This window comes from Capsella rubella, unplaced genomic scaffold (assembly GCF_000375325.1).
Source record: "Capsella rubella cultivar Monte Gargano unplaced genomic scaffold, Caprub1_0 scaffold_6, whole genome shotgun sequence".
In the NCBI taxonomy this organism is placed as follows: Eukaryota; Viridiplantae; Streptophyta; class Magnoliopsida; order Brassicales; family Brassicaceae; genus Capsella; species Capsella rubella.
This window is the reverse complement of record NW_006238918.1, coordinates 8850849-8866772: the sequence shown is the minus strand read 5'-3', so window position 1 is coordinate 8866772 and position 15924 is coordinate 8850849. Positions and strand designations below refer to the sequence as shown.

The 15924-nt window shown below is 36.3% G+C and overlaps 5 protein-coding genes across 7 annotated transcripts; 3 read left to right on the top strand and 2 right to left on the bottom strand.

Moving 5' to 3' along the window:
• Positions 1-1043: 1043 nt before the first annotated feature.
• On the bottom strand, positions 1044-2422 carry LOC17883493 (uncharacterized RNA-binding protein C17H9.04c). The gene is made up of 4 exons (XM_006288705.2): positions 2364-2422; positions 1797-2253; positions 1436-1541; positions 1044-1325 (listed from the first exon to the last, which is right to left on the bottom strand). Exons 2-3 carry the CDS (start codon positions 2237-2239, stop codon positions 1451-1453), a joined length of 534 nt encoding a protein of 177 aa, XP_006288767.1. The 5' UTR covers positions 2240-2253; positions 2364-2422; the 3' UTR covers positions 1044-1325; positions 1436-1450.
• A 2759-nt stretch (positions 2423-5181) lies between these two features.
• On the top strand, positions 5182-8081 carry LOC17883675 (tRNA (cytosine(38)-C(5))-methyltransferase). Of its 3 annotated transcripts, none has more exons than XM_023779982.1 (10): positions 5182-5287; positions 5388-5498; positions 5818-5911; positions 6005-6123; positions 6259-6381; positions 6564-6983; positions 7074-7139; positions 7235-7299; positions 7530-7619; positions 7981-8081. In XM_023779982.1, exons 1-9 carry the CDS (start codon positions 5207-5209, stop codon positions 7600-7602), a joined length of 1152 nt encoding a protein of 383 aa, XP_023635750.1. In that variant the 5' UTR covers positions 5182-5206; the 3' UTR covers positions 7603-7619; positions 7981-8081. The 3 variants fall into 3 exon arrangements, with proteins under 3 accessions (XP_023635750.1, XP_023635749.1, XP_006289476.1); XM_023779981.1 differs by having other exon boundaries at positions 7797-8081; XM_006289414.2 differs by having other exon boundaries at positions 7530-8081.
• Positions 7996-10036, top strand: LOC17881394 (B3 domain-containing protein At5g25475). Its single transcript, XM_006289081.2, has 5 exons — positions 7996-8081; positions 8227-8337; positions 8956-9307; positions 9408-9529; positions 9619-10036. Exons 1-5 carry the CDS (start codon positions 8079-8081, stop codon positions 9871-9873), a joined length of 843 nt encoding a protein of 280 aa, XP_006289143.2. The 5' UTR covers positions 7996-8078; the 3' UTR covers positions 9874-10036.
• A 120-nt stretch (positions 10037-10156) lies between these two features.
• Positions 10157-12365, top strand: LOC17882939 (B3 domain-containing protein At5g25470). Its single transcript, XM_006286737.2, has 6 exons — positions 10157-10260; positions 10432-10495; positions 10585-10714; positions 11253-11598; positions 11707-11831; positions 11953-12365. Exons 3-6 carry the CDS (start codon positions 10613-10615, stop codon positions 12208-12210), a joined length of 831 nt encoding a protein of 276 aa, XP_006286799.1. The 5' UTR covers positions 10157-10260; positions 10432-10495; positions 10585-10612; the 3' UTR covers positions 12211-12365.
• Positions 12366-12610: 245 nt separating this feature from the next.
• On the bottom strand, positions 12611-14736 carry LOC17881637. The gene is made up of 3 exons (XM_006287914.2): positions 14610-14736; positions 13508-14005; positions 12611-13386 (listed from the first exon to the last, which is right to left on the bottom strand). Exons 1-3 carry the CDS (start codon positions 14695-14697, stop codon positions 12860-12862), a joined length of 1113 nt encoding a protein of 370 aa, XP_006287976.1. The 5' UTR covers positions 14698-14736; the 3' UTR covers positions 12611-12859.
• Positions 14737-15924: the final 1188 nt, after the last annotated feature.

The following is a 15924-nucleotide window of genomic DNA, read 5'->3' as shown; positions in this document are numbered from 1 at the left end:
ATAAGCTGGAATTGTATGTACTTTATCGTATACAATTCACAAACGAATCTAATAATGATTGATGATGGTTTTGAAATTCAAAGTGGGAAGACGACGACGTTGTTCACCATGATGCATGTGAATTGTGATAATACCTAAGACGTACTTTCACTACACTAAAACCAAAGAAGAATAAAATGATGAATGAACTTAAAAAGTGGGGGAAAACACAAAAAAAAAAACGAAAGATTCTTTAGTAAAAGCCAATTAGTGCAACAACCCTTTTAAAAGCTAAGCAATGGATTATAGTAGCAGACATTAAAGACTGGTTTGTCTTCTTTTTTTTCTTTGACCCGTTTGATGATAATCTTAACAACACCTCTCTATATGATGAGTTCATTGAATGAGGAATCCTATGCAAAACTGTAACGTGTGTGTGAGGACACGTACGTACGCTTGTTTATACTAGTTTTGAGTCCAAAATCATGATAGTGGAACTAGCAATAAAAGTAGAATAGATCGAACGTATCAAGTGAGTAAATGTAGTTATAGTGCGAAACGGAGATGGTTAAAAATAACTAAGAGAAAAATTGAATGGTCAATATGAAAATTGCCGTACAAATATTTTAGACGAGCAAATGTTAAAGCGGATAAATTGGCACGAAATGTTTGTGTGTGACGTTTGCTAAAGTAATAAATATAATTAGGGATCGCATACATAATATAGTTTTCTGATAACTAGCTATTCTCATTTTAGAAGGGGCTCATACAATTTTTCTTTCGATTATTTGGTGGTTAACTCATTTATATATCTCATGGTCCTTGTCACCTCTCCTGGATGCTTAATCTTGATCTACCTTTGAAATTTTAAATTTTGATTATTGTATCACGCTTTTTTTTTGAGGCATTGGATTGAACAAAAGGTTTAGTTGTGGTCCGGACCACAACTAGTGTTTTTGTTTGGTTTTAACTTAAAACTAGCTCCATTCCTACTATAAATTTAGATAGTAATTAACAAGAATTGCGTTAACAGGATTTTCAGAACTTATCAAATGCTTCAAGAGTGAATCAGAATGCAACAAGTTTAATATAAAACTAAGAGTCGATATTAAAACAAACGTACGTTGCTCTAGCTAGGAAACCGATCGAAATTAATACAAAACGCTTCCGAAAAATTTCGAATTGCTTACATTCTAAAATAAAACCAGACAAAGGTTGCTACGAGATGTGAGAAGAGCGAGTCAAATCTAAAGAAAGCAAAAAAAAAAAAAGACAAATCATCACGACATAAAGGGTCGGTATCTTGCTCCAATTCTTCATCAGTGTTCTTCTCCTTTACTGCTTTTCTGATGAATCCAAAAAAAGAAGGAATATACGTTAAAGTACACTGTTTGAAAATTTGTGATTAGAAATTTAGAACTATACACAATATTGTTGCAAAATGAGATTAATTTACTTGATCATGATGAGACTAATACGGTGGTTCGGTGGCAGGTTCCTTTGGTGCGTTACACCTGAAACACTCTGACCTGCTTGCGAAGTTATGTTCGTTGCAGCCTGACCTATATATATACATAAACCAAATCAGTTTCTACAATACAAATGTACCGATATATTCCACACATACGTATAATATATGAACGGTCGTTCTAGCTTACGTACGTAAGCCAGCATGCATGAGTTCTTTTGTTTATTTTCTAGTTTAAACCAGCATGCATGAATTATACTTTATTACGTGATCAAGTTATAAACCCATGAACCATATACATGAATAACAAAAAGAGCACCGACACACATTAACAAAAAGAAGTACGTACCTTGGGCAAATCCAATCTCCAGATTTCCAAGAAGAACGGCCTGTGCCGCCGCCGCCACCACCACCACTGCTGCTGCCAAAACCAAAAAGGCCACCACCACCACGTCTTGGACCAACATTCATGTCTATAAACCCGGTTGTCGCAGCGGCACTTGAGCTAGAAAACTCATCTTTGGCAGCACCACACTTGAAACAACTAGACCTGTTGGCAAAATTGTGCGTCCCACAGTTCCCAAGGTTACAGTACCAATCACCCGGTCTCACGTCAGGCCCGGTGTTGAAACCAAAGGAGTTACTGACTGGTCGGCTACCAAAACCGCTGAGTAAGTCGGTACTGATCATGCCACCCACCAGTCTAGGCTCTCTACAACGTTGGCATGAATCCCTCCTCTGGAAGTTGAGGTGGCTACACGATCTGCAGTTCCAATCTCCCGGCCTATTCATCTTCTTCTATGTACCTACGTACGTCCCCATTGAAAAAAACATTAAATATAAAGCGTTACACAAAATAAAAGTATATATATTATACAAATGTGATCACCCTTAGTATTTTAATGTGTTTGATTACCTGAGGATGTTAATTGGAAAGTCTTAAAAGAGAGTGTAGCCGAGCTAGCATATGAAGGTGATGTTGTGTACTCTTCTCATATATTTATATGGACATGCAAAGCAAAAGGCCCTTCGTTTAACAAACCGGGAACATTATTTGAAGTGAAACTAGGGTTTCAATTTTTTTTTTTTTTTTCACTTTCTCATTTGCTTCAGCTTTAGTGCATTTCCTTTAATGTTGTGATTCTCCATAAACTACGTTTTTTCCCAAAAGAAACAAAATTTATCTGTGTTTATATATTTCGAGGACTTTAAATTTATCTATCATTTTTTTTAACTAGCTAGCTAGTCCCCACTGTTTTAAACAAAGAAAAGAAGATTACTTAAAGCTTTCGATATATCAGCCGTTTTCATTTTGCTTCTGCTTCACAAAAGCTGATACATACTGCCAAATTCAATACCAATTTTTTTTTTTTTCAAATACTTGACAGATGTATATATTATTTATTTAAGACGACAAGTGAAATTGATATTTTAAAATTTTATCAAGACTACATTCTCGTACTTAAAAGAGTTTATAATATATATATAGTAGCAAAGTAGACTCCAAGTTCAAATTCTGATGTGTGTAAATGTGGGCTGTAATAACAAGTACTATTTTTGACTAACGGGTGGACTCTTTGCTATGAGATAGAATAAATATTTCACTAAATTTCACCAAATAAACTTAAACAATAAAAAGATTCTTCGACCTTTTTGGGACCCCAAACTCGTATATGCTCTTATAGATTTCTTTTGTTAACGGTCTATGCATAATAGATTGACTAACGATAAGACCATCAAAGCTGAGGGATATATATAGTTCTCATCTATTTCGAGCATGTATCATATTATATATTCATTAACCTCGACTAGGTGTTTTCTCTATGATTGGTAAGATATATACACATGTTAACTAGCTATATTCGTACGTATGTATATTTATATTGATGGAGGTTTATGGTATAATATGCTCTCGTGCGCGTCAGGAGTGAAAAACCTCTCTATCACTGTTAAAGCAAAAGTTGCATGGCAACAGTTTCAAGGAACGTATATGTTCCCTTAAATGATGAACGTTTCTTTAGTCTTTGAACGTATAATTTCTCCTTTCTTTAGTCTTTGAAGTGTGGCCCTTGAAGTTTTAATATTATTGTACTGAAGAGTCATGTATATATATATCCGTTTAGAACTTATTCGTTCGTGATTCTCAAACAAAACTTAAGAGAAAAAAACATCGAAAACTATAGACTAAAAACAAGAATAAGAAGGAAAAGGCTTTGAGGTTCGTATCTTGACCATCTTTGTGTCCTTTTTTCAAATTTATATATAATTTGTAATTTTCCTTACGTTACTATATATATCCCACATACAAATTATGAATGAATTGTCGTTTGTGTGGTACACTGCAATATCTTTTTTTACTGTCAAATCAGCCTTTCCATTGTGGTATACTACATGTCTCTCCAAAGTTGAGTCAGCTATATGATATAATACGACGAAAAAAGCACAGTAATATTACACACGACAGTAGAATGCGACGAATGATTAATAGATACCATATCTATTATATATACACATGTTTATAAAATATAGTGTAACCGTTGGTAAAACGTTCAAAAAACGTTCAACGTATTATTTGGCGAAATAACGTTCATGCATGTATTAATAATGAACAATAACGTGTTTGATGAAATAGTATTGTCTTAATTTACGTAAAATGTAAAATTATATATATATATATATATATTTAGTGAAAATTCTTATTTTTTTATACATATCTTAATTCTTAATTGTTATGCACCCTTAAACATTGGTTACATATATGGTGAATATATACATATGAATGTGCCCTATCCAAGACTCCGTCCATGTCTCCGAGCCTTAATGCCTTCCTTATCCATAAGTTGCAGTAAAAGCTATAACTCGAACTTGAAGAAAGAAAAATAATGGGTAACTTGAAAAAGAATATATAAAAAGAATCATTAATAGAGAGACAAAGTAATAAAATAAAAAAATGGGAAGAAGAATTCATAATAATGAATAAACCCACCATATTGTCTCGGGGAATGGTAAAGAAAAACTGACGAACACAAAAAAGAAAAGAGAGAATCTATTCGATTTATCTTTGGGGAATGCTTCCATTTTATGCTTCATCATCATTTTTATATGTTCTTATGACCAATGTATATGAGAAATCCCAAACTAAACCACTAGATCATAGTCTTAAGTCTTTCTCAAGTTTGGCCAGAAATCTAAGTATAACTATTTGAATGTAGCTAGTGTTAAAGATCTATAGCTAGAGTTATTAAACCCATGTAGATCTTTTTACCTCACATCAACTAATTAAGACTACATATATCAAACTTATAAAATCTCAATGCTTTTTATAATGGTAATACACTAACCAAGTAACCACGATATAAGAAAACTATCATATGTAGAATGTGTCACTAATTAAACTACATGAAACAGTCATATATATCATGATATAAGAAAACTATCATAAAGAAGGTCACAACATAGCTCACTTTTCTTAAGTTAATACATGCAAGTTTATTGTTTCGTGTTTTGTTTTAACAATTTGTAAGTTAAGGGTTACTTTGCAAACTATTGGTTACTTTGAGGGGTTTCTTGCTAATTAATAAAGGAAAACGACAAAAAGACATGGTTCTAGCAGTAAACCGAATAAGACTGGTATGGTTCTATTAGTAAACCGAATAATTAAATTAAGAGTTTAATTTTGACCCAAACGAATTAAGAAAAATAAATAAAAACTCCCAAAAATTAAGCAGAGAAGAAGAAGAAGAAGAAGAAGAAGAAGCCATGGCGGAACTAAGCTTGCAGAGCATCGTTGAGAAGAAGCCATGGCGAGTTCTCGAGTTCTACAGTGGTATCGGTGGAATGGTAACACTTCTCCTTCACCTCTAATTTTAATTTTTTTTTTTGGTGTCGTCTAACTCTGTTTGTAAAACCCTAATTTCTGTGTTTGCGTTTACTCTCTCAGAGATACTCTTTGATGGCGTCAGGCGTTGTCGCAGAAGTAGTAGAAGCTTTTGAGATCAATGATTCTGCTAATGATGTTTATCAGCATAATTTCAAACACCGTCCTTATCAGGTTTCTTCTTTGTTCTTAGTGTTCATGTTTAATCTCAATCTCTGTGTAGAAGAACTTAAGAGAATCTATGTAAATTTGATTTTTCTAAACTGGTTTGGTTGCTTAATGGTTATGTTATATATATTGATAGATCAATGCAATCACTGTTCCATTTGTAATTTGTAGAGGATGCCTTAGGCTATGATTTGTTCTAGTTTGCTGAATAAGTTGGTTTTGAATTGGAATCATGCCATTGTGTCATCAATTACGTTTGCGGTGTCACTATCGATTTCGTGTTTATTTTTGCTGAAGTTTTGTTAGTGTTATGTTTGTTTCATAGGGAAATATTCAGAGCCTCACTGCTGCTGACTTAGATAAGTATAATGCAGATGCTTGGCTTCTTTCTCCTCCTTGTCAACCTTATACTCGACAAGGTGATTCACCGTTTTTTTTCTTCCCTTATGAGCAACATGATTTGCTTATCGGTAGTGGATGTGTTTGAGTTCTAACAGTTTTTTTTTGGATAGGCCTTCAGAAACACTCTGGTGATGCTCGGGCATTTTCGTTTCTCAGGATTCTGGAGCTTATACCGCATACAAATAAGCCTCCACAGATGTTATTTGTAGAGAATGTTGTTGGATTTGAGGTTTGTGTTTGCCTCTGCTTACCAGCTGGAGTTAATAACAGATATTTTTCGACCATCATTTGTACTTGTTCACTATCGATAATATTTCTTGAATTTGCGAGGTTTTTTGCTTATTGGTGGTGTTTGTTGGTGCAGACTTCGGATACCCATATGGAAATGATTGATACATTAACAAAATTAAATTATGTCACACAAGAGTTTATATTGAGTCCGTTGCAGTTTGGTGTGCCGTATTCAAGACCCCGTTATTTTTGTATGGTATGTTCTCTTTATCTTATGAATACGTAGTGCATTTGACGCATATCCGTGTACCCAAATATGTTATTTATGTACTGAGAATGTATACGTATATGCTGATTATGAAGGTGTACAGTGTGCACTGTCTCTTTTTGTTTAAGTAAAATGTCTCACAAACTTTAATTTACCTGGTTACTTTGTAGGCCAAAAGAAAGCCTCTGCCATTTAAGTCTCAACACGGTAATAACAAACTACTCTGGTCTCCAGACCCATTATATGGGCGTGATGATCAGGCGAAGTTTGGAGATTGTCAAGCAGAAGAGGGATTGGAAAAATTACTTCAGTTTTGCGAACCAGTTGAGAAGTTTCTCGAGCCTGCTGCACAAGTGGATGGCGAGCCAAGTAGTTTTGATGACTCTGAGAATGAATCCAAAGATTGTAATGGACAAGAAGACGATTCTGTCCCAGAATCTGTAGATCAATATCTAGTACCTGTAAGTTTGATAGAGAGATGGGGAAACGCAATGGACATTGTTTACCCTGATTCAAAGAGATGCTGCTGTTTCACAAAGAGTTATTATCGATATGTGAAAGGCACTGGTTCCCTCTTGGCAACTGTCCAGGTATATTCTTCCATCAAATGTACAAATATTATTTTCCTCTACTTACTGCAAGTGAAAAGAAATGCTCATCGTGGATCTGTGATCACGCAGCCAAAAATCAAGGGGAAAGAATCTTGTTTGAAGGAGCAACGGCTTAGATACTTCACCCCTAGAGAGGTTAATGACAATATATCTATACCACCAACGCATCCTTAATGAGAAGGATCAGCTTTGTTTCAATGAAAGATAATATTCGATTTCTGTTTGATCAGGTAGCTAACTTTCACTCATTCCCTGAGGAGTTTGATTTCCCCAAGCACATAAGCCTTCGACAAAGGTACACTGTTTCATACCATAAACACCATTTAAAACAGAAAACGCTGCTAAATATATAGATTATGTACATCCAAGTATAACAGAGGCACAATTTTTATTCCAGTATAGAACTCAAACCCATGAACACCTTATTTCTCACTACTGTATTTGAAATGTGGAGTTTGAATCCATCCATTTAACGGACTTGCTAACTACACTGTATAAAAATCTATGTATTCTTCTTTTGTGCAGATACGCGATGCTTGGGAACAGCTTAAGTGTAGCAGTCGTAGCTCCTCTGCTTCGGTATCTATTCGATTCTTGACTGCAGAACTGGAAGCAGTAAGTGACGCAACCAGTTACCCGAATCAGTTATTCTCCTGAACAAGCTTCTATTTTTTTTTGCAACATTGTATGACCAATTCACCATGTTCTTCAATGGAGCATAACCATACGCATCTACTCTGCAATATTAGGATAAACTTGCCATTCATGTCACTGAAATTTGTGTACTGATAGATGTTCAGAGTGATGAGATGATTCTAAACTTCTATATGGGCCAGTCTTTTATTTGGGCTTCAGCCCAGTTAATATTTGTTTCCACAATTCCATAAGCAGTCAAAGTTAAGTGACCATCATACATTTAACATGTCTGTCTCAGTCTCTCTCTCTCTGTCTCACTCTCTCTCTCTCTCTTTATAAGACTCGGTCACTCTCTGTTAAGGGAGAAGAGCAGCAGCGAGGAGAAGCATTCTTCAACTGTGACGTTGCGTGCAGTTCACGCTCCGGCGATACCACCCTATGGTCAGTCTTTGGAAACGTTATGACTTTGCCTTTTTTTTGACCTGAGATATTTTCACCTTGTCCGTACAATGTTTGTTCTTTTTTTCTTCTCTAATTTTTGGCCCTGAAGTTATTAACACATCATCTGACAAACCCTAATTTGCAGAAAAAGAACATGTTGCCTAAAAGTGTTGTTGATAAGCTCCAAGAAAATGTGAGCAAGCCTTGCTTCTGGAAGTCTCTGTCTCCAGGACAAAATTGGAAATCTAAATCCATGGTAACTTAATTATGACTCTCCTCCTCTGTTAATTTTTAACTCAAAAGTCTCTGTCTCCGTCTCTTTCCTTTGAATTTTCTTTGTTACAAGAACATATGTTTCTAGTTTAGGCTAAACATGTGACATGTCCTCTGTCGACTTGCTTCTTTTCTTTGCTTTTGATGTTGTTGCTAGAACAGTTAAAACGTGACAATCCTTTCATGTTTAGTTTACCCCTTTTTATAGACAATTTATTGCAGTACTATCCGTATGTTGTTGTTGTTCGAAAAAGCTCAGATCTTTCAAGAAACTTTGGAAAGATAATGCAATAACGCCCCCTGCTTCTTGTTTTGCTTAAAAATACTTTTGTTGCTTATTGACCTGTTTTATCTCCTGTTATGGGTACTTTTACTTCGCTGGTTTCGTTTTCTTTTAGCTGTGTTTCTGCTAGTGTTTATTTTAGTTCTTTTTGATACCTTTTTCTCTGCATTGCTTGACTTACAAATCAATATTTTACGCCCTTTTTTTGCTGCTTGTGAGTTTTCTTTGGAAAGCTATAGATTGAGGCTCATATATCCTCTTTTTAATGTCAGTAATGTGTTTTTGTTGTCAACTATTCTGATTTCTTGGTCTGTGAAGAGGATTATTCCGGAAAAGATTGTGGGAAGTACACCCGGGGCTTTCGAGCACAGAGTTGTGTTTAGTGTTCGTTGGGAAAATTCCTGGCAACTCTGGCTTGAACGAGACAAGGACGATCTGTTTATGCAAGAAGAAGACTGGAATGAGTTTGTGGATGACAACCATTTAGGTCCAAATGATACTTTGTTCTTTAGACACGATGACACGATGGATTTTGAAGTGCAAATCTTTAAGAATAATGGGTATGAGATCATGGACGTACCTCTTGAAGTTGAACTCGAAACTGAACCACTTCATCATAAGCCCCAGAATTCTCACAAGGAGACAGTCACTGTCTCTGCCTCTGGCTCTGGTAAGGCTATTCAGATAGAAAGAAGCATTTTGATACGCTTCAAACTCAAAACTATTATTTGTTTTCTATGCTAAATTTCCTTCTTTGGCGGAATTCTCAGAAAATGGAGGAACAAATGGCCGAGTAAGACATCGTCGTGATGTCATGAATCCTATGCGATACCTCTTGAATCCCGAAAACCCTCACTTTGTGAAAGTAGTGACAAAAAGGAACGACGTTCTGGTAATAATAGCAGTGTTTGTTTACATTGTCAGTCTTTTCTTGTTTCCTTTAAAGCTAAGATTTGTATATGTTCCCTGTTTGTCCATTAGTACATGAGCCGACCGGTGATTCATCGTTATCGCTTGAAGTTTGGTCCCCTTCATTCCACTATTGACTTCCTCCTTCCCGGGGGACAAAAAGAGGAAGGCATTCTTCGGTTCTATAACGGCCAGCCTTGCTTCAGCGGGTGGTCTGTTGTATGTCGGAAGTATAAGCTGAACGTCGGAGACTATGTGGTTTGCGAAATTGAACGGTCAGGTAGTCTGGTTACAGGTGTTAGAGTGCATTTCGTCAATGAAGACTAGGACTAGTCCTCCTCTCTAGTAACAAGATTTAACAGCTCTCAACTGTTGTAGTGCTAAATGAGACACTTGTGTTGAAACAAACTTGTATTGCAATTTGGATATTACTCACTGTGCTGCTAAGTTTCTTCTACTAATGTATTTGAGAAGTCACTCGTCACACCGATTAGTTTTTGTCAATTTTCTCACTATGGAGTCTAGACTAATATGGGCCCTTAATGGGTCATATCCGGCCCAGTAATACTGTTTCACCAAAAGTTTCCGAACGAGTCGAAGTGACAGCACATTTGGCAGTGTTGCGTCTCCTCGCTTTCTCAAAGCTGAGTGATTTGAGGGAGAAGAACTGGAGCAGACGCAGCAGCGAGAGAGGGAGCTTCGTCTACTGTGACGGTGCGTACATTTCACGCTCCGGCGACGTTACTGTTAACGCAATTACTTGCTTTTTACGCATATTGCTTTACCTTGTTCTGACCTAAGATCTTACAAAAGTTTGCGTCTTTCTTCGTTCCTCTCTATCTCACACTCACAATCTTTCGTGTTATTTGCTTTGTAACTCTTTAGGGTTAGCAAATCGAAAGAAACGATCGAAGAAGTGAAGTAAGAAAAGTGAAATAACTCGTTAAAGGTTTGATCTTTTTCTTTTTCCTCAACTTAACTGTAGTTATGATTTGATCATCATACATGCAAGTCATCTTACAAAGCCTAGTTTTTCAGAATCAATCAAGCTTTGAAGAGAACAAAAATGTTGCCGAAGGGTGTTATTGATAAGATTCAAGCAAATGTGAGCACGCCTTGGTTTTGGAAGTCTTTGTCTCCAGGACTAAACTGGAAATCTAAATCCATGGTAACCCCAAAATAAGTCTCTCCGCTTTTGTAATCGTTTAAAGTTGGAGCTGCTTTGATTTTGTACTCACTGTTCTTTGAGGTCCTTCCATTGAATTGCTTTGATTACTTAAACTGTACTCGCTTGAATTGCTTCTTCTGTGTGCTTTGGATGTTGTTATTGTTGTTCGAAAAAGCTCAGATCTTTTTATCTTTTAGGAAACTTTTTGGGGAGATTTTACTGCCAGAGTGCCTCCTGCTTCTTGTTCTGCCTAGTCTTTATCTTGTGAACTGTCTTGTTACGTATTGACCTGTTGTATCTCCTATAAAGGTGTTACCTTTAGATCACAGGTTGCACTAGCGTTTAGCTCATGTTTCTGATAGTGTTGGTTTTAGTTATTTTCATACCTTTTCTCTGCATTTCCTGTCCTACAATCTAAGCTTTAAAGATCATGTTTTGCAGATTGTCTTATAGCTTTTAGTTTCATTTTTCCTTTCTTTAATGTCAGTATTGTTTTGTTGTTGTTGTGAAACTGTTTCTGACTTCTGCTTTTATGAAGAGGATTATCCCGGAGAAGTTTGTGATAAGCACGCTCGGGGCTTTTAAACACAGAGTTGTGATTAGTGTTCGTTGGGAACATTCCTGGCAACTCTGGCTTGAGCAAGGCGATGACGATCTGTATATGAAAGGAGAAGACTGGGATGAGTTTGTGGATGACAACCACTTAGGTCCAAATGATAACCTGTTCTTCAGACACGATGACACGATGTTTCTTGAAGTGAAAATTTTTAAGGATAATGGGGATGAGATCATGGACGTACCACTTGAAGTTGAACCAGAAACTGAACCGCTTCATCCTAATCTCCACGATTCTCACAAGGAGACAACCACTGCCTCTGCTTCTGGTAAGGCAATTCACATCCAAAGAGTCATCTTGATGATCTTCAAACTCAGTACTGTTCTTTTCTTTACTCTATAATGCCAAAATTTGGTTCTTTCTGTTTCTGTTTTAGTGGAATTCTCAGCAAATGGCCGAGCGAAACAGGGTTGTTCTGATGTCAAAAACCCTGAGCGATACCTTCTGAACCCCGAAAACCCCTACTTTGTGAAGACACTGGCAAAAAGCAATAACGTTCTGGTAATAATAGGTGTTTCAAGACTCAAGAATCTGTTTGATTCGAAAAATTTTCAGTTTATGTATGTTGCCTTTACAGCTAAGACATGTCCTTTGTTTCTATTTCCCATGTCTTTGCAACTAGTATGTGCCCAGACCGGTGATTGAGAAGTATGGCTTGAAGTTTGGTCCCACTGAATCTACCGTGGATTACCTTCTTCCCACAGAAAAAAAGGTCGGCAAACCTAGATTCTATTCTGGTGGCCAAACCGTTTGTATCAGTGGCTGGACAGGTCTATGTCAAACGTACAATCTGAAAATCGGAGACTCTGTGGTTTGTGAGTTTGAACGCTCAGGAGGTCTGGTAAGGGCTGTGAGAGTGCATTTGGTCAATGAAATATGAGATGAGTTCTCTATAGTTTCTTATTATGAGTTAGGTTTCTAAACATTCATAGTTCATGCTGTTTACCAAACTTATTATTGTAATGTTGAATGTGACCCTTATGTTTGGTTTAAAGAACGTACATACTAAATTTCTTATTGTTCTGTTGTTTTGGTGCAAATTGGAGCATACTTAATGGTATAAAAGTTTCTCCTAATGCTTCTTTGTATGTCTGTGAGTCAATGGTCCTCATGCTTCAACAGCTACGGAAGATTCCAAGCCTTTCTCAATGAGTGTCCGAAGTCACCTTTTCTTGTCAACCTAACTAATCATGACCTCGTTACCTTCTTGACATCATCATCCAACATTGGTGCTTTTGGTAGTAATATTCATTTTTTAGTCGATGGAATTAGAAATGATCTTTCAATTCGAAATGTAGATATGCATACACACCTTTATTCTTGTAAAGTTTTGTAATGAAACTCTCCATATAAAAATTTAAAAGGCCTACATACATAATAAGATAACGGCAACGTTTCTTTTGCCTTCTCATACAAGAAAATACAATATAAGCAAGGCCCCCATCTGCCTATAGAAAACACACCAAAGACAATTTTAGGTAAAAAGAAAGGCCACACGCTGCTGTTTTTGTAATAGGATCTGATTCCATCTATGGTTTACGAACGCTTATAAGCTTCACATCATCGATCACAGGACCGCACAATGACGAGAAATCATCGCTTCTCATGGAATAGAAAGTGCTGTAAAACATGATTCTTGATCGGTTCGAAACCGCTACAAACCGGATAGAAGCTCGTTTGAACCCTCCTGTGCCACGGGACTCGTAAGGAACCTTAAGTGTCTCTTTCCCTGCAAAAGCCTCGACCACCATCGATCCTTTGCAAGCGTTGTTTGCGTCTCCAACAGCGAAAGACAGCACATAAGTCTTCCCAATGACAGTCCTAACAATTTGAGCTATGGCGCTCTCTTTGCCAGCTACAAGCTCAATGGCTCTGCGACCTTGTGGAACTGAGAAGTGTTCAACATCTACGTACTTGACAGCTTTGAGAGACTCGACCATCCAACCTGGTAAAGGAGAGTGATCGTCTTCTATGAACGGTGGGATCAAAACCCCTGTGGTTGCGCCAGGTAGTACTAATGGACCTTCTTCAAATCCTCCATTCTTCAATATGTTCTCTGTCAAATCAAAACACTAAAACTTTAAACATTCCTAAATCATATAGTTACATCACAGTTCAAGAATCACAAAAACAGAGCAAAAAACAGAGTATAAAAACAGAGTATAGTAATCACTTACTGTTGGTTGGTCGAGGAGGGTAAAGAGATCTCATAGCAACACCATCAATGAGCGGACCACAAGCTGGATCTTCCTCAACACCTGGATTATGAATCACAACTTCTGCAACATCACTCTCAGCTTGGAACGCCCAAGCATACAAATCCCATCCACTACTACTATACACAGTCTGCACCGGGATCACACCAGAGTCAGGTGCTACAGATATGTTAAGCCTCTCGTCTTGAGCACAAGTCCTAGCAGCGCTAAAAGTGAGCGAGTAATACATTCCTTTCACAACTTTAAGCCTTTGCTTGATCGATGCTTCGTTCCCAAGCCTCACCGCGAATTTACCGGCAGGAACAACGAGAAGCATGTCTCCTTGTTTGTGTCCTGATTTAATGTACTCTACGAACCCTGAGACTTCCCAGTTTGGTATCGCTAGCTTGTTTAGCACTTCTGTTCCTTTCATGTCTGATGGTTTTGGTCCTAGCTCGAAGTCGCCGTTCGGTAACATACCTGAAATGACCAATATACCCTTGTGAATAATTTTAAAGAAATTAAATTAAAAAAATAGAGCACGTGAGGTGTGTCCGAAGACAGCCTAACTGGGCCTGTTAAGACACATGACCTACTCCTCAAACTTCATTGATAGGATATGTCCAAAAACACTTTATTGTGTTGTGTTTTTTTTTCTTTTGTGTGTCAGAACCATGGGTATAATTGTAAATTTTACATCAGCTTTACAAACCAAAAAAAAAAAAAACTAAAATCGTACTAAGAACGAATTATTCGTATTTTTTACTCTTTTTATTCGGTTCTTTAAGTACTACGAGTCTATGGTTGCAGCAGAGACAGGTTCGTACGAGTACAATATTATCATTACTGGAAAAATTTATGATATTTTCTAGCTACCAACATTATATTCATTACTCATGTTATAATAAATTAGCTCTTAATATATAGTTTCCTACTTTATATACATACCATTTGAGAAAAAGATAAATCTGATGGCCATAATTTACTATAACCAAAGTAATTTGAGTAGGATTCGAGTTTTTGTTTTGGTTTGAATCGGAATTGGGGGTAAGAAAGTGAAATAGAGTGTATGAATAAGGCTTACCGTCACGGAAGGAGAAGACGGACTTGGGAGCGGCGGTGGCGGTGGTGATGAGAAGAAGGAAGAAAGACACGACGGTGACACCTCCCATTTTGAAGGGACGCCGAGAGAGAGAGAGAAGAGAGGAGTGTTAAAAATGTAAGTAGCAGAGAGAGTTGTGGCCTATTGGTTATAAGGAGATGGAACTATGGAAATGACCTTGGAGGTTGTTTTATATTACGAGTGTGTGCCACTGATGTAGTTCGTCGTATCGTATATATCCCACGTGAGGTTGTGACTTAAGAGATTTTATTTTGGGGTCACTTTTGGAATTTGATGTTTTGGTTTATAAGAAATATATAGTTGTAAATTGTTTTCTGATTGCAATTATTTTGTTTTGCTGTTTGTATAGTCAAGCTCTGTTAGGCGGTGACTGGGGAAGCCTGAAGTGTCTAATTGGGACAGGTTTAGTAAGAGGTAATAACGTATAATGAGGTAATGGGTGGCTCTTGGTAGATGTATTTAAATGTTAATTAATAGAAATATACGGTATAGAATACTAAAATTCAATATTTGGCAATTGTTCGGATTCGGATTATTAACGAAATTTCGAGAATTTTAGATTATGTTCGGATAATTTAATATTTAAAATTATAATTCAGGTTTTCACTCATTTATATATATAGATTTATATTTTGGATATTACACGAAATTTTGAATTTAAATTATGTTTGGATAATTTTGTATTTAGATTATCATTTGAATTTTTATTAATTTTAGATTAAAAACTATATTTTAGATATTTTGCAAAGTTTTGAGAAATTTAAATTGTTTTTTTTTGTGTCTAATCTGTTTACATATATATATATATATATATATATATATATATATATATATATATTTAAATGAATACAAGTATTAGGGATGGTTGAGAAATGGAAAATAATCGAGTTCCAAAAAGTGTCCAAAAATGATCATAAGACTATAGACCAAGAAAAATTACTACCATAAGCAATGTACCTATGAAATCCCTTATCCACATGCCAAAAACACTTGAGTCTAAGATTGTGAAAATAATTCAGATGTTTTTTAGTTAGTACTAATCTTACATCTGAATCTACAGAATCGTTTATCGTGGCATGTGTTATGCCTCAAAAAAGGAAGTTCAAAAACTATAACAAAATCTCTTATTTTTGAACTTAAAAAACAAAATCATTTGTCTTCTTTGATTTGTCGTCTTCGTATGCAAATATTTTTGTTTCTTTGTTGTATGTATATAAATATATTTTGTAATGATGGGATTGAGAAATGTGTAAGGTATTTAGGGGCGCCGTTCAGT

Coding starts and splice junctions, on each gene's coding strand:
- LOC17883493 (XM_006288705.2), bottom strand. CDS start 2,239: ATGAATAGGCCGGGAGATTGGAACTGCAGATCGTGTAGCCACCTCAAC. Junction 1,542..1,796: donor GGAGATTGGATTTGCCCAAG/GTACGTACTTCT, acceptor GTATATATATAG/GTCAGGCTGCAACGAACATA.
- LOC17881637 (XM_006287914.2), bottom strand. CDS start 14,697: ATGGGAGGTGTCACCGTCGTGTCTTTCTTCCTTCTTCTCATCACCACC. Junction 14,006..14,609: donor CGTCTTCTCCTTCCGTGACG/GTAAGCCTTATT, acceptor TGGTCATTTCAG/GTATGTTACCGAACGGCGAC. Junction 13,387..13,507: donor CCCTCCTCGACCAACCAACA/GTAAGTGATTAC, acceptor TTGATTTGACAG/AGAACATATTGAAGAATGGA.
- LOC17882939 (XM_006286737.2), top strand. CDS start 10,613: ATGTTGCCGAAGGGTGTTATTGATAAGATTCAAGCAAATGTGAGCACG. Junction 10,715..11,252: donor ACTGGAAATCTAAATCCATG/GTAACCCCAAAA, acceptor GCTTTTATGAAG/AGGATTATCCCGGAGAAGTT. Junction 11,599..11,706: donor AACCACTGCCTCTGCTTCTG/GTAAGGCAATTC, acceptor TTTCTGTTTTAG/TGGAATTCTCAGCAAATGGC.
- LOC17883675 (XM_023779982.1), top strand. CDS start 5,207: ATGGCGGAACTAAGCTTGCAGAGCATCGTTGAGAAGAAGCCATGGCGA. Junction 6,124..6,258: donor AGAATGTTGTTGGATTTGAG/GTTTGTGTTTGC, acceptor TTGTTGGTGCAG/ACTTCGGATACCCATATGGA. Junction 6,382..6,563: donor GACCCCGTTATTTTTGTATG/GTATGTTCTCTT, acceptor GTTACTTTGTAG/GCCAAAAGAAAGCCTCTGCC.
- LOC17881394 (XM_006289081.2), top strand. Junction 8,338..8,955: donor ATTGGAAATCTAAATCCATG/GTAACTTAATTA, acceptor TGGTCTGTGAAG/AGGATTATTCCGGAAAAGAT. Junction 9,530..9,618: donor CAAAAAGGAACGACGTTCTG/GTAATAATAGCA, acceptor TTTGTCCATTAG/TACATGAGCCGACCGGTGAT.